Source organism: Microtus oregoni, unplaced genomic scaffold, assembly GCF_018167655.1.
Source record: "Microtus oregoni isolate MIOR12 unplaced genomic scaffold, Mior012 000005F_ref0000423, whole genome shotgun sequence".
NCBI lineage: Eukaryota > Metazoa > Chordata > Mammalia > Rodentia > Cricetidae > Microtus > Microtus oregoni.
The window spans coordinates 32408379-32428918 of record NW_024543064.1 but is presented as its reverse complement, the minus strand read 5'-3'; the positions used below and the strand labels follow the sequence as shown (position 1 = coordinate 32428918).

General features: G+C 40.9%; 2 protein-coding genes across 2 annotated transcripts; both read right to left on the bottom strand.

Moving 5' to 3' along the window:
- Positions 1-7166: 7166 nt before the first annotated feature.
- On the bottom strand, positions 7167-8111 carry LOC121447835 (olfactory receptor 2D3-like). The gene has a single exon (XM_041651118.1). The coding sequence runs from the start codon at positions 8109-8111 to the stop codon at positions 7167-7169; it is 945 nt and encodes a 314-aa protein (XP_041507052.1).
- Positions 8112-19252: 11141 nt separating this feature from the next.
- On the bottom strand, positions 19253-20240 carry LOC121447834 (olfactory receptor 2A12-like). The gene has a single exon (XM_041651117.1). It carries the CDS (start codon positions 20198-20200, stop codon positions 19253-19255), a length of 948 nt encoding a protein of 315 aa, XP_041507051.1. The 5' UTR covers positions 20201-20240.
- Positions 20241-20540: the final 300 nt, after the last annotated feature.

Sequence of the window (20540 nt, the reverse complement as noted above, 5' to 3'; positions counted from 1 at the left end):
TAGCCTCAGCACAGAACTTTTTTTTTTTTATCTTCTCTCTCTCTCTACACACACAAATCGCCATGCATGGTCTCCTGGTATTCTGCATGCCTCTGTCTCTCTCACACATTAAGAAGTCCCTAACTTCTGGAGGGGGTACTACCATGCCCACTGTGTTGCCTAATTGATGACCACAGCAGGACTCAGATAATCCAGGAAGCCTTCCCTGTTGTGCTACATCCTCCACCCTAACACAGGTAAGATACAACTTGCATTTCTTGCTCACTGGGTGGTTGCAATCTGAAGAATCCTGGGCGGGGTGGGGTGGGTTCTTATATCAGTTTTGACAACAAAAACACTTGGACAAACCCATTGTTTCTCTCTTGTTAACTGAAACCCCACAAAACCAAGGAGAAATTATCTCTGATGGACTGTGGCTATATGGGGGATTTCCTAACCTTTCTAATAATAAAATAAACTAATATCTAGTTTAGATAATTTATCTATTCCATCCAATGATCCACTAACTTTAGTTTAACAACACAGCAGTTCTCTTAAGGAAGCGTTTTTACCTGTGTGTTATATGTGAAATCCTAAGGATCGGAGCAGGCTGTTTCAGATTGCAAGCTTATCATGGTGGAAGTGTTAGTTTAGGGGTGTGATATCAGCCCCTGCCTCTCACTCACCTTCTCTGCCTCTCACTCACAGGCTCTGAAGTGGGGAGGTGAAGAAGATCAAGTCAATTGCCCATCAAGTTGAGCTTATTGAGATTCAGCACAGGCCAGAGCCCTCTTAGGACAGAGTTGGACAGCTAGCTATAGATCAGCTTTCCTGAAGCGATTTTCCCTCTGTCTGAATGTGGGAGGCTCTGAGCTGTACTGAAAGTAAAGGATCCAGGGAAACAGGATTTGAGGCATAATTACTATGGCATGGGGAAACAATTTAGTCGCCCATAGCCTGTTATGGTTTCCTAGCCCAGTGGTATTTGATTTTGCTTACAGTGTTACAGCAGGGTGGTGACCCAATTCTATGAACCTAGGATTCACAGATAAAGATATCAGGAGGGCGTTGTAGGCAACCCTCACCAAAAAACTATCCGTATTAGTATCAACCTACAAAGCCTGAATCTTGACGGTATAAGATCAGGGGTTCTAGGATATACTTGACTATACAGCAAGATTAAACTAAGCTAGGCTACAGCAGACTAACCATTCCCCTTCCCAAAATAAAAAAAAACAAAACAAAAAATATGATTTCTCTGCACACAAAGTGCATGAAGCTGTGTCTCTGTGGTGTGATGTCTTTTTCAAGACATTGACCTTCACTGCTCTCTCAGGAATATGACTTTCTGCTTTACTTGAAATCTTTGAGTTCAGGACTCCAGACCTTTATGTCTCAGCAAGATTTAAAACAACAAACAATCTGTAAATATTTATTAAATTAAAAATTGGAGGAAAAGAGAAGGAAGTAAGGATACAAGGCTGAGAAAAAGAGCAAAGAAGAACAGCCAACTAGGAAACAGGTCTGGGGAGTTTGAGATGTATGCACAGAGTACCTGGAGATGTATGCCTTAACTAATTATTATCTCTAGCCATGAGAAAAACATTGGTGGTCACCTTACCACTTGTAAATCCAGGGATTGTCACTGAGTGGCAGTTTCTTGTTGTTATGAGAAACTCCATAAAGCAACTGAGTCCAGAGTGATAGGCAGCTCAATCTCCAGAGAAATTCCAAGGTGCTGTAGAGAGTGTGAGGGACTGGATCGCTCTCTTTCTCTGAAAGTAGGCCAGCCTTGGCTCCTGAAGACTTTACCCATAAAATCCTTCTTAATAAAGGCGAACTCAGACCTCTTCATCTCTTACCAGTGGGACCAGCTCCTGAGGGTTTATGACACTGCCTCCCCTCTGAGCTTTCCTAGGAGAGCTGGGAAAGGGCCATTTCTGTTCCCAGTAGGGATGCTAAGACGTCCCTAGATGCTGTCAACAAGAGCACTATAGGGAGACCCTTGGGTGGCAGAGCAGAGGGCAGCAATTCACAGAGGTAGGAGTGATGACCTGTTCCCTTTTCTAGACTAATTCGGGGAATAAGAGCAGCTCAGAGAAGAGGAGCTGGGACCTGGTCACCTGATACACAGGTCAAGGACTCACGTTCTCGTCTGATTCCTCTTTTACTTCTCAAACCATGAGCCCTGACCCTCAATGAGATTATGTGTAAGTCACACTCCTCTCCTTCCTCAACTACGCTGGGGCAGTCATAGTCCTCTTTTCTCTGCTGTGGAATACCTGAGCAAGTTGTCCAGAACTTTGGTGCTAATGAAGAGATAACAAGAATGGGGGCTGGAGGATGCTTATGAGAAAAACAGGATGTGCTAATCTTGCAGAACATTAAGTTGGGTTCCTAGCACAGACATGGCAGTTCAAATCATCTATATTTCCAATTCTAGAGGATCTAGTACCCTCTTCTGACCTCCCCAGGGACCAGGAATACCTATGCTGTACATATGTATGTATGTATGAATGTATATATAGGTAAAATGCTGATACACTTAAAAAAAACAATTAAAAACAGTCAACCATGACCTAGCAGTGTGGAAGTCAGCAGTGACATCTCCATGAGAGTGCAGTGACAGAACTCTCTGGGGGGCTCCTGCCTTTAGATGCAAGTAAGAATTTGGGTCCAAACATATCAAGCTCCTGAGTATGTTCTCTTGACCTTGCTGTTATACTGTCTCAGTTGCCTCTTCTGTGAAATTCCAGTAGTAATCTCTTCCCTTCTAGGCTGGCTAGAAAATAAATGTGATGATGACACCACCCTGCTACAAGTTCTGTCCAGTGTTCCCTGACTTGGAATCTCCATCCCTGCTTGCTGTCAGTGTCTTGGTTTCTTAAGTATTCAAAAGGAGAAGACTGGACTATAAAGTATTCCTGTTGAGCATGATTTATTGATAAGGGGTTAGAATTCCTCTGAGCTACTACTTAAACACAGCCAATAGTAAAGGCTAATCATGAAATGACAATAAATTGTATTGGAATCAGAGGCAGAGCGCCTAGGATTGTGGCTTAGCTGTATAGCATCTGATAAAGACAATGTCTGAGGCTAGAGTTGGAATCATGGCATTTTAAAGGCAACATAAGCTCTGAACTCTACACATGTTGAGGAGCAACCCCATTTCCCTGTGCTCTGTGTTCTAGTAGTTGTTTAAAGTGATATCTTTGCTGGTTGAAACACTGTATAATGACTTATAATCTCAACTGCTGCTCAGTGGCATGTATTATAATCATGACATTGGCCACCATGGGTGTATTTACACCTTAGTAGCTGGCAATCAGCACTAATCAGAAGCACCCTGGCCCCTGCAGTGCTGTTGCTAAGTCTTGTTCCACAGCTATGACCCCAACTCTCCTCACTCCTGTTGTTGATTCTCATCAGCTCTGAGAGGCAATGAAGCCCAGCCTAGATTTTTCTCCACTTTGATTAACAAAGAAACAGATCCCCCCCCCCCCAAAAAAGACAAAAGTCATTGAGTATCACGTATAAAATGACACAGCCACCATGCTCTGTTGGTTTTAGACACTGAGATTTTATTATGGAATCACAGGGAGGGGCTCAAAAGGGAGAAAGACACATGCAACATTTGTATTAAACATGGATTTCTACAACATGGCAGAGAAATAGTCACATGTGGGGACAGAAATTGGAAATGTGAAAAAAACCCCAAACCTCATAGAACACATATTTGGGATCTGGCAAAAGAAAAAAAAAAGGTCAGAGGAAAAATAAAATAAAATGAAAGAATGTTATTGTTGGTTCTTCTGTCTTTCTGAGTGAAGACTCAGAAAGGTAAGCAGACTTAACATGGCCTCATGGTGATTCAAAAGACTGCAGCACGAAGAGATTCCCAAGCATGGCCCTACCTGCCCATTTCACAGATGGTGAAAAGTGACCCAGAAGACATGAGTTATTTGACAAATGTCACTCATTTAGTGAATGGTAGAACTATCTCTAGGGCCTGGCCGCTTACCACTTGAGGCTGAATATACCATGTCTATGGTATGCTTAACTGTGTGAGTTCAAGCTATTGATTGTACCTCTGCTGTAACCAAAAATGCTTCTGCTGCTCAGAGCCGAGCCAATTTCACAAAGGTCATGAGACCAACCCAGAGGTCAGCATGAAGTAAAGGTAAAACTCAAGAGGTTCCATTCTGCACCAGAAGGACCCACAGACCTAAGGAGAGGAGAAGAAAGCAGATCCACAACTCTCACAACAGGGATGCCTTAACTGGCCCCCAGATACCAATGCTTCGTTAATGGTGCACTACATGGCTGCTCATTTAATTATGGATAGCATAAAAAAAAAGGATGGTAAAACAAAACAGAAACATTTTTCTCTATCAAAAATATATTTTTATATATGTATCTAAATAAATAATAGCTTTAATGTGTGTATGTGTGTGTTTTATGGAGGTGATTAATTTCACGAAGTCATTTGAAGATGATGGTTCATGTAATAAAAGACTATATCATTAATGTGTCAGTACACCCTAAATAGATACACAGATTCAGTGTTTCTCTCTTATAATTTTAGTAGTCAGTCTTTTGAAATTGCCAAATGGGTTCTCAAGTTCACTGGAAAGTGCAAGGGTCCCTAAAGAGGCCTGTGGTTGTCTGACTAACACTGGTTCCACAGGCTCATATGTTTGAACACTCAGACTTTTCTTGACAGTGAGGCGTGTCCACTTCTGGTAGCATCAATTACTTCAGAGTGGTTGATGGGTTTTGAAGAAACTCGTTATGGGAATTTGCTTTCAATGTGAAAAGACTAGTCATTTGGGCAATAAACTTCTTTTGCTTGGACTGCTTTTAGTGTGCTGTATGAAATGAATGTGCAGGACCCACAGAAAAATGGCTGCTAAACTTCAAAAGATGGGATATTCTTTCAGAGTTTCTGACTCATGAAAGAGTCTGCCAGACATTCTGGAGGATACAGAAGAAAGTGACTGACAAACTGTTAATATAGGTTAAATAGTCTTCCAAATTTCCTGCTTCATGGAAATGTTTGCCAGATACTAAGTCCTGTAGGCTAAAGATGAATGCCCCAACATTGCAGAGAAACATTGGGTGACTGTCCTGGCAGCAAGATGTCTCTGTCAATTCTAAAGTTTTGGAAGTTGCTTACATTGTGCTTCTTGATTACTTAGGTAATATTATACCTTTATGGATTCTTTGAGGGAGTTGAAGAAGATAATGATAATTTTACTTAGTTATGATAGAGGATAAATTAGGTACAAAACTTTAGGCTCACAAGGATAAAATAGAAGATAGAATATTTTCTTTATTTTTGTCACATATGAATAAACTAAATATTGCAAGTATAATCCTTGTTTGATACCTGTATTATTATGTGTAATTTTACTATGTTAAATTTAAAACTTTCCATTTTAATTAGACTAAAAAGGGGAGATGATGTGGGATGTCCTTCTGTATATGTGTTGCATTTATTCATTGATGAATGAAGCTGTTTGGGTCAATGACTTAACAGAGTAAGACCAGGTGGGAAATCAGAACAGAGATAGAGAAAGACAGAGAAAGAGGGGGAGGGAGAGAGAAGTAGAGAAAGTAGGCAGAGTCAGAGAGATACCATGTAGCTGCCTAAGGAGAAGGATGCTGGAACCCTACTGGTAGGACACTACCTCATGGTGAAATGGGTTAATTTAAGATGTAAGAACTAGCTAGAAATATACCTAAGCTATTGGCCAAAAAGTGTTGTAACTAATATAGTTTCTGTGTGATTGTTCAGGACTGGGCATCCAGGAAATGAATGAGCAGTCTCCATCAACATAGGTTCTGTTCCACATACTATCAGCTTATTTCTGTCCTGACAACACCTGCTGTGCTACTTAGAATAGAGTGCCTCAGCCTCTGCTGTCTGTACTACCATGTTGTTCTCAGTTAGCATGTTTTTGGTGGTTTGTAGGTTATGCTATTGTTTTCTGAAAATTATATCAGGTTATATAATATACATTACTTGCTGTCTTCAAAGTGCAGGAACAAACAAAACAGACCATGGCAAAAGACCTTGTATTAATTCTCTCTAGGTAAAAACTTTCTACCTCCTGTTCTCAGGTTGGACAATACTGTACTAAGCTTTTTCTTTAGGGTCAGCAACCAGCACCCAAATCATCACACAGAGACTTCATATTAGTTTTGATTGCTTGGTTAGTTTATGCTCATTTCTGGCTAGTTCTTTTAACTTAAATTAGCCTGTTTCTCTTTATCTACTATTTTTCTCAGGCCTTTTTAGTTTTCTTTCCTTCTGTATATTTAAGATTCACTTTTTCTTGTATCAGCTAGCTGGTGGCAGCCTGGCTTCTATTCTTGTATGTATACCCCTCTTCTTCCTTGTTCTCTTTCCTCTTCTTTTTTCTCTTTTTTTCTCTTTTTTTCTCTTTTTTCCTCTTTCCTCTTCTTGTCTTTCATTCCTAAATCTCTCCTCCTACTTATTCTTTCTGCATGCAAAGTTTGCCTTTCCCTTTTCTGCCTTGCTATTGGCCATTCAACTTTTTATTTGAATAATCAGGTGCCTAAGGCAGGCAAGGTAAAACAAATGCACCACATCTTTACATAATTAAACAAATGCAGGACAAACAAGTGTAACACCTCATAACATCATTTAGCAAATACAGCAGAAACAAATGTAACACACCTTTACACAGTTAAAACAATATTCTACAGAATAAACAAAAGTACTACATCTTATCCAGTTAAAACAATATCCCACAACACCATGCTAATTGCTTTGGCCAAAAAATATGTGCACAGAGGATCAGGTCACTCTTGAAAAGCCGAGTTATTGCGAGTTTGTTTAACGTTTCTTTTCTTCTGCTCTGGTATTACATGTTGGGTATAAGGTTTCTACTTCAGGATGGATGGGAGAGGATATAAGGTCATTCCCAACCTACAGCCACAAATATGAGAAACAGATGAATTTATTCTGCTATAATCCAGTAAGATTACTGATGTATTTGGAATTATGCCTTTGTATATCAATCAAGGCAGCCACCTTGGTTTGTCCCAATTACGAAGTGCAATGTTGGTTCAAATGCACTGGTCAGTTACACACAATAAATAAACTGTCCTTTTCTTAAATAGTGAACGATCCACTCCAGGTTCTCCTAGATCCTGGTTCATCAGCCTGCCTTACTATGCCCTATAACCTTGAGAAACGCCCTCTTGATGTCCTTGTTTCTCAGACTGTAGACCACGGGGTTGAGCAAGGCTGTGAAGGCATTGTAAAAGAGTGCTATTTTCTTGTCTTGCTCAGGAGAGTAGCTGGAGTTGGGCTTCAAGTAGATGTAAGAGGATGGACCATAGAATAAGAAGACCACAGTCAGGTGGGAGGCACAGGTAGAGAAAGACTTGCAACGTGCTTGGTTGGACTTGATCTTGAGAATTGCCTTGGCAATATGGACGTAGGAAGCCACAATGAGTGAAATTGGGGTAAGACCCATAAGAACATTCAAGATCTGGTCCACCATCTCAATGATGTGGGTATCCATGCAAGCCAGGCTACGCACCGCAGGACTTTCACAGAAATAGTGGTTGACCTTGTTGGACCTACAATATGGCAGACTCATCGTGAAGTAAGTATGCAACACAGAAAAGAGAAAACCACAGGCACAAGACCCAGCTGCCAACCATATGCACACAGCCCAGTTGAGTATTACAGTATAACGCAGTGGGTGACAAATGGCCACATATCTGTCATAAGCCATAACAGCATAGAAGGTGGCCTCTACCATACACAAAGCACTAAACACATACATCTGAAGCCAGCAGCCAGCAAAGGAGATGGTCTGAGAATGAGCAAGAAGGTGCACCAACATCTGGGGCATGGTGGTGGTGACATAGGTCATATCCAACATGGCGAGTATACAGAGGAAGAAGTACATGGGAGTGTGCAGATGTGAGTCTAGGCAGATCAGCAGGATGATGAGTCCATTGCCCAGCACTGAGCTCAAGTAGACGAAAAGGAAGACAATGAAGAGGATGCTGTTGGTTTTGGGGTCACTGGAGAAGCCAAGCAGGATAAACTCAGAAACCCAGCTCTGGTTCTGCCCTGGAATCATCAACATGGTGAGGCTGTAAGAGAATCACATTCATCTCTGTGTCACCTGACACAGGCCAGCTGTAGAGGCAGAAAAAGGAGATACAGGCTGGTGAGATGGCTCAAAAAGTTAAGAGCACTGATTGCTGTTGAAGCGGATACCTAAGCTCAGAGCTGTGTGACTCCAGTTCCAAGGGATCTGAGTCCATTCACTGACCTCCACTGGCAAGACACACACATGTTGCACAAACAAGTATGTAGGCGAATATCTATACACATAAAATCAAAGAAATACTTTTTAATTAAGAAAAGAAAGGCTAGCATGTGGGTTCTGAGTACACTGTTCAGTTTCTGTGAAGCTTCTCAAGCTACTGAACTTCCCAATGCCTCTGTCTCTTCATCTACCAAATAAGGCTGATGACATTCATAAACTATGATGGACACATCAGGATTATGATGGACATCTAATGCATCTCACAGAGCTAACTCCTCTAAATAACATGTAATATGTGATATGTGGTATGCAGTCTCACACACTCTTATTTTATTTTTGGGAAGGCAGAGACAGAACAAGAGGGCTACACAAAGCTACGAAATGATGTGCACTGAGTTCAACTAAGAGACCCTGTCTCAGTGAGAAAGGTGAGAGCAATTGAGGAAGGATCCTATCAGTCTACAACCACACACACACACACACACACACACACACACACACACACACACACACACGGGTACATGCAAAAGAGAGAATAAACGAACAAATTGAGATAGCATAAAAAACATCAGTCAGACTCAGGCCCTCACACATGTAGTCCTATGAGTAATGACAGAAGGTCACGTGTGCAGTGCACTGGAGACACTGTAGTCTTGCCAGGGAATGCTGATGGATCATGTGGATCTTTGAGGAGATAAGTTATTTATCTATTTTTTTTAACTGTTACCTCCCTCTACATGCAAACAATCCATTCCAGGTGTACTGTGGAGTTGGGTGGTAAATCTATAGTAAACAAATTTGTTATTTACTTCGGTTCTTCAAGACAGGGCTTCTCTATGTAACAGCTCTGGTTGTCTTGGAACTCACTTTATAGACTAGGCTGCCCTCAAGCTCAAGAGATCTGCTCACCTCTGCTTCCTGAGTACTGGGAATACAGGCATGCAGCACAACCATCTGGCTGCAACCAAAATTTTAACATCAAGCATGATAAATATATTTATCCTCTTAGGGTAAGCAAAGGTAAGATTTCTTTAAAGGACACTTCCCTTGGATGAAAAAAAAACCCTCTGTAAGCTAGAATAATGCAAAAACAAGCACTCAAAAGTTTATACAAAGATTTAGAAAAAACAGAAACGTAACAACAGATGCTAAAGTGGAGTAGGTAATCATATTTAAAGGTCACAAGGCAGCTGTCTGGTGAGCACTGATGAGGCTGAGGTTCTCAGCACCATTGCTCATCTGGGAGTTGAACAAGAGCAGCACAGCAGCAAGGCCCACCCTCCTCTTCACAGTCTCGCATCCCCACATGCCTACCAGTGTTGCTACAATAACAGTTATCTAATATCAGCAACAGCAATTGGATCCAGTTGAAGAGTAAATTAAAATGATCCTTTCAGTGTGTGCCAGGCTGTGTTTACTAACACTCTATACATTTAATGCTTTTCCCAGCAGTACAAATCCCAACTTTATGTCTAAAACAAAATATGAACACATAGTCATATATAAATGTATACCTAAGGAAAGACATGTAAAGAAAATTTCCTAATGCTGCTCAAAATAGTCTGATCTAGGTCACCACTCATGTTAATCAGCAAGACAATGGTTAAAGCAGGATTGCTCTGATAGGAGAAATATGAACAAGACTCCTAGACATCCTCAGTCTTCTCTTTCCCTGTCCCTATGCCCTATTCTGACCAGGCGAGTGCTCAGAACCCTCACAGCTGTCCTTCGTTTCAACCCATGTCTGGAGCCCATCATCTCTCTCAACATTTCTGCATCAGTGTCTCCACGCACCTATGCCTCTAAATTTCCCCCATACAGTCTTATTTATTTTAATTTAAATAATTATTTTTATATAATATAATTCAGTCATTTTTCCCCTCTTCCAACTTCTCCCAGATCCTCTCCACCCAACTTCAAATTCCCTTTTCTCCCATTCTCTCTTTCAAGAAAACAAACAACAAACACTATTTAAAAATTAATAAAAAAGAAAATCAAATCAAAAAATACTAAAACAAAACTCAAATGTGGAGTCAGTTTCCTATAGGCCCACTACTCCTGACATGTGGCCTGCTCTGGAGGGTAACTGATATATATATATATATATATATATATATATATATATATATATATAGAATTCTATAGACAACTGGTTTTTCCTTTCTCAGTGCTGGTTCTTCGTCTGCATCAACACGTTCTCCCTGGGACTGCTGCAGCAGCAATTGTTCAGAAATTTCACATTCATCCTATCTGGACCAGTTAAGATCTCCCATGCTCTGTCCTTTGAGGAGGGTGCAGAGGTCATTCCTAACTTGCTTTCTCTGTGGACACTAAGCCTCAGTACACAACTTTCACCTCCATCTCCTCTTCCCCATTCACAAATCTCCATGAAAGCACTCCCGGTATCCCACATGCCTCTGCCTCTCTCATATGTTAAGAAATCGCCTAGCTTCTTATCATCATCATGAAGGGGGAACCACCACCTGTACTGTGTTGCTCACACTGGGGCTACAGCATGACTTAGCTAGGCCAGGAAGAATTCCCTGTTATGCTACCACTTCCTGTCCTAACCCAAGTAGGATACATCCTGTATTTCTTATTCATTGGCTGGTTACAATCTGAGGTGTCCTAGAGGGGCCTGATATCAATTTTGAGACAAAACAACATGGTCAAATCTTTCTTTTCCTGTTAACTGAGTCCTCACACAATTAAGGAAAAATTTTCTCTGATAGAATATTGCTGCATGGGCCATTTCCTAAGCTTTTTTAAATAAAACAATAAACTAACATTTATTGAGTAGTTTGTACATTCCAACCATAGTTTCCCTAATTTTTGCTCAACATAACAATTCACTGAAGGAATTATTCTTACCTATATGTTATAGGTGAACACCTAAGGCCTGGAGAGGGCAGGTCATTCAAGATTACAGGGAATGGGGGAAATGGGTGTTTGGGTGCTGTGATGTCAGAGCCTGACTCTCTGTCACCTTCTCTGATTCTGGCACACAGGCACTGAAGAGGGAGGTGAAGAAGGCAAAGTCTTCACATTGTCCATCTAGTTGAACTTAATGAGACTCAGTCAGTCCAGAGCCCTCCTAGGACAGAGTTGGTAGTCAGGCAACAGACCAGTTCTCCCAATGAGATTTCCCATCCTGTCTGAATGTGGGAGGCCCTGGGATATACTGAATGTAGGAGGATCCAAGAAAAGGGGACTTGAGGTGTGGTTTCTGTGGCATGAGACACCAAGTATTGATCCACAGTCTATTATGGTTTCCAGCCCAGTGGCCTCTGACTTTGCTTACAGTGACACACCAGGATTGCTGGCCCAATTCTATGACACAAAATCACAAACAAAGACATTAGAATTGAGTTCCAAGCCATAAAATGCTACACATTGTAGCCCAAATCTAGGAAGCCAGCATCTGGAAGACTGAGGATGAGGAGTACAAGAAATAATCAACTATATCTGAGTTTGATGCCCACCTAGGGTACAACAGATTCACACCTCCTCCCAAAGGAAACATCAAAACAGAATCATGATTTCTCTGCCCACAAAGTACATCAAGCTGTGACTCTCTGTCTGGGAAGGCTCCTTAAAAGATATTGACCACCACTGCTCTGTAATGGATGTGGCTTTCTGCTTCACTTGAGATTTTGAGCTTAGAACTCCATAGTTTTTATTTCTAAACACAATTTCTCTGTAAATATTTATTAAATTAATAAACAGAGAAGGAAAAAAGAAGTAAAGACACAATAGGGAGAAAAAGAAGAAAAGAGAGCAGGCAATGATAAGAGAGGTCTGGGGAATTTAAGATGTATGCACAGATGACCTGCAGATGGTTGGCTTGATTAATTTATTTCTAGTCCCACAGATGCCAGGACCCCACCCACAAGCCAAACACCAGTGACCATCTTACCTCTTGAAAATCCAAGAAATGTCTCACTGAGTGGCTCATATGAGGAAGTCCAATAAAGCCAAATAATTCAGAGAGTTGGGATACTAGGAAGTATCTCCAGAAAAATTCCAAGATGCTGTAGAGTTTAATGGACTGAATCTTTCACTTCCTCTGCAAGTAAGCCAGCCTTGACTCTTAAAAATTTTACTCATAAAAATCTTTCTTGATAAAGGTAAGCTCAGACATCTTCACCTCTTTACAGTGGGAACAGATGCTGAAGTTTTATGACTCTGCCTCCTCTCTTAACCACAGGAGAACAGGAAAAGGGCCATTTCTTTTCCCAGTAGTGTTGTAAAGATGATTCCTGGATGCTATCAGCAAGAGCACTAAAGTGACACCCTTGGGAGCAGAGCAGGAGGAAACAACCCACTGGAGGTGGAGTGGTGACCTGTTCTCTTTTCTAAAATCACTGGGGAATCACAGCACCTCAGAGAAGTGCTGGAACATGGTCACCTGATAGACAGTTCAAGGACTTAAATTATCTTTCTGATTCTTCTTTTATTGCCCAAACCGTGAGCACTGACATTCAATGAGACCATGTTTGAGTCACAGTCCTCTTCCTTCCTCAACCACCTTGGTGTAATCAAAGTCCTTCGTTCTCTGCTGTGTAATATCTGAGCAACTTGCTCTGTTGTGGAATAACCATTTTTTACACTGTGAAGATGTGTCACTTGGATTGCTTTATAAAAAACAAGCTGACCAGCCAGTATCTATGAAGGATTTTGGGGACAGAGAGGATGTTGGGAAGAAAAAGGGCAGAGATGTTGAGAGACAGTGAACAAGCAAGATACGCAATAAGAGAGGTAGCAGTGATGGGATAATTGGCAGCACACAGATGGAAAGATATGGGTTAAGTTATAAGAGCTGGTTAGAAGCAAGCCTAAACTATCAGACAAGCTTTCATAACTAATAATTTGTCTTTGTGTCATGATTTGGGTGCTGACTGGTGGAACACAGAATGACTTGCAAAGTTACTCAAACTCTCTGGTACTAATGAAGGGTCAAACAACAATGGTGATTGGAGCATGGTTATGAGCAAACTGGATTTGTTGATATTTCAGAACACCCAGTTTGGTTCCCAGCATATGATATGGAAGTTCACAACCATCTGTATCTCCAGTTTTAGAGGACTTGGTGCCCTCTTCTGACTTCCCCAGGGACCAGATATACATGTGCTGTATGTATATACATACATTCATATATGCAAAATGCTGATAAACAGAAGCAAACAAACAGAGTTAACCATGACATTATAATGTGGAATTCACGAGTGACATCTCCACGACAACGGAATGAGAAAACTCAGAGGGCTTCATATCTCTTGGATACAAATAAGAATTTGAGTCCAAATGTATCAAGCTCTGAGCATGTTCCCTTGAACTTGCTGTCATTTTATCTCAGTTGCATCTTCTGTTGAATTCCAATAGTAGCCTCTTCCCTTCTTGACTGATTAGAAAATAATTGTGATTATGTCATCCCCTACAATGACTACTGATCCATGTTCCCTGACCTTGTATCTCCATTCCTGCCTTCTCTCTATGTCTTGGTTTCCTAAGGATTCAGAAGGAGAAGACTGGATGACAAAGTCTTCCTAGAGTGATTGATTGATAAGGGGTTAGAATTCCTGTGAGCTGCTCCTTAAACACAGTCAATAGTAAGGTTAATTATGAAATGACAAGTAAGTTGTACTGCAGAAAAAAAAAACCAGAGTGCCTAGGAATGTGCTCAGCTGTACAGTGCCTGAGTAAATAGAATGCTCAAGTCTAGAGTTCACATCATAACATTAAAGAGTGAAGGCAACAAAATCTCTGAACTCTGTACATCTTGATGAGCAACTCCATTTTCCTGTGCTCTGTGTTCTAACAGTTGTATAGTGTGATGCATTTGCTGGTTAAATACTGTGTAATGACATTTAATCTCAATTGCTGATCAGAGGCATGTGTTGCAGCCATGACATTGGCCATCACAGGTGCATTTACACCTTAGTAATTGGCAATCAGAACTAATCAGAAGCACCCTGGCCCCTGCAGTGCTGTTGCTAAGTCTTGTTCCACAGCTCAGACCCCAACTCTCCTCACTCCTGTTGTTGATCCTCATTAGCTCTGAGAGGCAATCGAGTCCAGGCAGAGATTCTTCACCAGGATGTATAAGGAAACAGATTCAGAGAGAAGCAGACAGAAGTCACTGAGTGTCACATATGGAATGATACAGCACCATGCCCTGTTGTTTTTAGTCACTGAGATTTTATTATGGAATCACAGGGAGGGGCTCAAAAGGGAGAAAGACATACACACCACTTGTAATAAACATGGATTTCAACAACATGGCAGAGAAATACTCACATGTGGGTCAGAACTTGGAAATGTGAAAAAAAACCAAAGTCTCAGAGAAAGCATATTTGGGATCTGGTATAAGAAAAACATCAGAGGAAAAATAAAATAACATGAAGCAATGTTGTTGTTGGTTCTTCTGTCTTTCTGGGTGAGGACTCAGAAAGGTAAGCAGACATAATATGGCATCGTGGCTGCTCCTGGTGTTTTAAATCACTACAGCATAAAGAGATTCCCAAGTATGGTCCTACCTGCTCATTGAACAGATAGCAAAAAGTGACCCAGAAGACATGAGTTATTTGATAAATGTCACTCATTTAGTGAATGGTAGAATTATCTCCAGGGCCTGGCCACTTGTCACTTGGGTGAGGCTGAATCTGCCATATCTATGACATACTTAATTGTGTGAGTTCAAACTAATGGCTGTACCTCTGCTCTAACCAAAAATGTTCCTGCTGCTCAGAGCTGAGCCAGTTTCACAGTGGTCATGAGATCAACCCAAAGGTCAGCATGAAGTAAAGGCAAAACTCAAGAGGTTCCATTCTGTATCAGAGGGACCCACAGACCAAAGGAGAGGAGGGTGAACTTCATGAAGAAAAGGCAGCAGATCCACAGCTCTCACAAGCAGGGACTCCTTAATTTGGCTTCCAGATAACAATACTTCATTAATGGACCACTACATGGATGCTTAGAAAATTATGGATAGCATCAAATAAAAAAGGATGGTTAACAAATCAAAATCATTTTTCTCTATCAAAATATATATTTTCAATATGTATCTAAATATATAATAGCTGTAATGTGTGTATGTGCATGTTATAGGAGGGGATTGATTTCACAAGGTTATTTGTAGGCTTTGGTTCAAGTAATATAAGGCTATATCATTAAGGTGTCAGTACACCCAAAATAGATACAGAGATTCAATGTGTCTTTCTTATAATCTTAGCAGTCAGACTTTTCAAATTGCCAAATGGATCCTAAAGTTTCTTGGAAAGTGCCAAAGTTCCTGAAGAGGCCTGTGGTTGTCTGACTAACAATGGCCCCACAGGCTCATATATTTCAACACTTAGTTACCAGACAGTGGAGCTCCTTGGAAGGATTAGAAGGATCAGGAGGCGTGGCCTTTTGGAGAAAGTACATCACTGGAGGTCAACTTTGAGGTTTCAAAAGCCCATGCCAGGATTACTGTGTCTCTGGCTATGGATCAGGATGTAGTTTTCAGATACTGCTCCAGTGACAGGAGTGCCAGCATACCCCTGCCATGATAGTAAATGATGGAGTAAACCTCTGATACCATAAATAGCCACCCAGCTACATGCCTTCCTCTAAAAGTGTTGTCGTGGTCATAGTGTCTCTTCCCACAGTAATCTTGTGACCAAGACAACACCTAACAATCTTTAAAAATAATGACAAAGAACAAGAACTCATGTTTCCCGCTTTTGAAACCATCCACAAAGTGATACCAAACAAAAAAAGATGACACCAGCCTGAGACTGACATGGAATTCAATAGACTAGGATTGTCACTCCAGACAGAAGCACTGAAATGTATTGACTAATCTTTTGGTCAGGTACATAAAGAGTGTTCAATGGGGAAAGAATAATGTTTCCCAAAAATGTGAAGGAGACACATGGATATCCACATGACAAAGAATATAATTGGTTTTTTTGCATATTTTATATACAAAAGTAGTTCTGAATGAATCAAAACCTAAAAAACTTTAAAAACAAAGTACAGGAATAAATTTTCATGATACTGGATCAAGAAACAATTTCTTAGATCTGAGATCTACTTATCAAAATGACAAGGGATAAAATTGCTTGGCCAGGTTGTGTGGAGTATGTCTTCAATCCCAGCAATCCTAGGATAGAAACTAAAGCATCTCTTTTAGTTTGAAGCCACTTGGTCTATATAGTAAGTTCCTGAACAGCCAGGGATACCCAGCATGAATCTTTCTTTTAAAAAAAGTGTATTACTTGAGCTAAATAATTTTACTACTCTCTTTCCTTCCTCTCTTCTCCTTTTTTACCCTACCCCTTCCACCCCTAATTCCCAGTTCTCTGGAGCTGTGGATTGTAGTCTTGTTATCCTTTGCTTTCCTTTATATCGTCTATCTACTTATGAGTGAGTACATACTGTGTTTGTCTTTCTGAGTTGTGTTTCTTCACTCAGGATTTTTTTTTCTAGATCCATCCATTTGCCTGCAGATTTCATGATGTCATTGCTTTTTACTCTGCAATACTCATTGAGTAAATGAGCCACATTTTCCTTATCCATTCTTCAGTTTATGGGCATCTAGGTTGTTTCCAGGAGTTGCCTATTATGAATAATGCAGATATGAATATTGTTGAGTAAGTGTCCTTGTGGTATGATTAAATATCCTTTGGGTTTATGTCCCAAAGTGATATCATTGTGTCTCGAGGTAGATTGATTCCCAATATTCTGAGAAACCGACATACTGATTTCCAGAATGGTAGTGCAGGATTGCATTCCCAACAGCAACCTTTGTGGGAGCCTAGGCAGTTTGGATGCTCACCTTACTAGACCTGGATGGAGGTGTGTGGTCCTTGGACTTCCCACAGGGCAGGGAACCCTGATCGCTCTTTGGGCTGACGAGGGAGGGGGACTTGATTGGGGGAGGGGGAGGGAAATGGGAGGCAGCGGCGGGGAAGAGACAGAAATCTTTAATAAATAAATAAATTTAAAAAAATAAAAAAATATTATCAGAAGAGTAAACAGTAGCTGTGTAGGAATGGAATCTATACCTTCTATTATGGAAGATGAACAATATTAAGCAAGACACACTTGTGACTTTTATAGTTGGTTCCCAACTTAACTAGACAAGAAATTAACTAAAATCCTAAAATGGAGGTCACAACTGAGACAAATGTTTTCCTTAATTCGGAGGTAAAAAGACACAAAAAATCCAGATCCCAAGGCTTAAAGATGCACACCTTTAACCCAGATCCAGAGGCTGGAAGGCACACACTAAATTGGGTTACACCATCTTGGAAGCATATAAAAGGACTTGGAAGAAGGAATCTGTTGTTCTTTGACCTTGCCTTGTGGTGAAATGGGTTAATTTAAGATGCATGAGCTAGCTAGAAATACACCTAAGCTATTGAGCAAGAGTTTTGTAGCTAATATAGTTTCTGTGTGATTATTCAGGTCTGGGAAGCCAGGAAATGAATGAGCAGTCTCCATCAACATTGGTTTTGTTCCACAAACTATCAGCTTATTTCTGTCCTGACAACACCTGCTGTGCTCCTTAGGATATAGTGCCTCAGCCTCTGCTGTCTCTACTAACATGCTATCTACAGTTAGAATGTTTTTTGGTGGTTTGTAGGGATGCTTTTGTATGTTATTTTCTGGAAACTATAGCAGCTTATATAATGTATGTCACTTGCTGCCTTCAAAGAAGAGGAGTTAACATAACAGACCATGGAAAAAGACCTTGTATTACTTCTCTCAGATGAAAAAACTTCCCACCTCCTGTTCTCAGGTTGGACAATACTGTACCAGCCTTTTTCTTTGGGTCAGCAACCAGCTCCCAAATTATCACACAGAGACTTCGTATGAGTTCTGATTGTATGAGATCGTATTAGTTTATGCTCATTTCTGGCTACCTCTTTTAACTTAAAAGAAGCCTGTTTCTCCCTTTCTACCATTTCCTCAGGCCTTTTCAGTTTTCTTTCTTTCTGTATACTTTATTTTCACTGCTTCTTGTATCAGGTAGCTGGTGACAGCTTGGCTTCTGTCTTGCACGTGTACCCCTCTTCCTCCCTGTTCTCTTTTCTCTTGTCTTTCATTTCTAAATTTCTCCTCCTACTCATTTTTTCTGCCTGCAAATATTGCCTTTCCCTTTTCTGCCTTCTCAATGATCATTCAACTATTTTGTTTTGTTTTGTTTTGTTTTTTGAGACAGGGTTTGTGTAGCTTTGGTGCCTGTCTTGGAACTAGCTCTCTTGTAGACCTGGCTGGCCTTCAACATACAGAGATCTGCCTGCCTCTGCCTTCCAAGTGCAGGAATTAAAGGTGTGTGCCACCACGCCCTAAACTGACCAATCAGGTGCCTTAGGTAAACAAGGCAAAACAAATGTAACACATCTTTACATAATTAAACAAATGAAATACAAGCAAGTATAACACCTCCTTACATCATTTAAGACATGCAGCACAAACAAATGTAACACACTTTTGCACAGTGAAAATAATATTCTATAGCATAAACCAAAGTCACATATCAGCACCTAGTTATAACAATACTCCACAACACCATGCTTTGGCCAAAATATGTGTGGACAGAGAAGCAGGTCACTCTTGAGAAGCTGAGTCATTGTGAGTTTGTCCATTGTTTCTTTCCTTCTGCTCTAGTACAAAATGTTGGATATAATGTTCTTCTTTCAGTATGGATGTGAAAGGATAGAAGGTCATGTCCAACCTACAACCACAAATATGAGGAACAGATGAATCTATTTTGCTATAATCCAGTAAGATTACTGATGTATTTGGAATTATACCTTAGTGTAGATTATCAATCAAGGTAGTCACCTTGGTCTCACAGTGGTTTGTCCCAGTTACTTAGTACAATGTTGGTTCAAATGCACTGGTCAGTTACATGTAATAAGGAAACTGTCTTTTTCTTAAATAGCGAATGATCCACTCCAGGTTCAGCAGTCCACCTTATGATGTCCTAGCACCTTGAGAAATGCCCTCTTGATGTCTTTGTTTCTCAGACTGTAGACCACGGGGTTGAGCAAGGCTGTGAAGACATTGTAAAAGAGTGCAATCTGCTTGTCTTGCTCAGAGGAGTAGCTGGAGTGGGGCCTCAAGTAGTTGTAAGAGGATGGACCAAAGAATAATGAGACCACAGTCAGGTGGGAGGCACAGGTAGAGAACGCCTTGCATCGTCCCTTGGTGGACTTGATCTTGAGAATTGCCTGGGCAATATGAACATAGGAAGCCACAATGAGGGAAATTGGAGCAAGACCAAGAAGAACATTTAAGATCTGGTCCACCATCTCAGTGAAGTGGGTATCCATGCAAGCCAGGTTACGCACTGAAGGACCTTCGCAGAAATAGTGGTTGACTTTGTTGGGTCCACAATATGGCAGACTCATTGTGAAGAATGTATGTAACAAAGCAGAGAGGAAACCACAGGCGTAAGACACAGTTGCCAACCATAGGCACAGTCTCCAGTTGAGGATGACAGTATAACGCAGAGGGTGGCAAATGGCCACATATCTGTCATAAGCCATGACAACAAACAAGGTGCACTCAGTAGCAGCCAGGGCACTAAACACATACATCTGCATCCAGCATCCAGCAAAGGAGATGGTTTTAGAGTGAACCAGAAGATGCATCAACATCTGGGGCATGGTGGTGGTGACATAGCCCATATCCAACATGGCGAGTATACAGAGGAAGAAGTACATGGGAGTGTGCAGATGTGAGTCCAGGCAGATCAGCATGACAATGAGCCCATTGCCCATGACTGAGCTCAGGTAGATGAGAAGGAACATAATGAAGAGTGTGCTGTTGGTGGTGGGGTCGCTGGAGAAGCCAAGCAAGATGAATTCAGAAACTCTAGTTTGGTTCTGTCCTGGAATCACCCACATGGTAGAAACTGTAAGAGAATCACGTTCATTTATGTGTCACCTGACATGCACAGTTATAGAGGCAGAAATGGGAGATACAGGGTGAAGAGAAGTCTCAAAAGTTCAGAGCACTAACTGCTTTTGAAGGGGACCAGACAACTCAGAGCTGTGTGACTCCAGATCCAGGGGATCTGATTCCATCTTCTGACCTCCACAGGCAAGACCACACATGGTACATGAGCATGTATTTAGAAAATACCTAAATACATAAAATTAAAAATACTTTTTCATTAAGGAAAGGAAGGCTGGGATGTGGATTCTGAGCACACTGTTCAGTATTTGTGAATCTTCCTAAATTACT

Coding starts and splice junctions, on each gene's coding strand:
- LOC121447835 (XM_041651118.1), bottom strand. CDS start 8,111: ATGTTGATGATTCCAGGGCAGAACCAGAGCTGGGTTTCTGAGTTTATC.
- LOC121447834 (XM_041651117.1), bottom strand. CDS start 20,200: ATGTGGGTGATTCCAGGACAGAACCAAACTAGAGTTTCTGAATTCATC.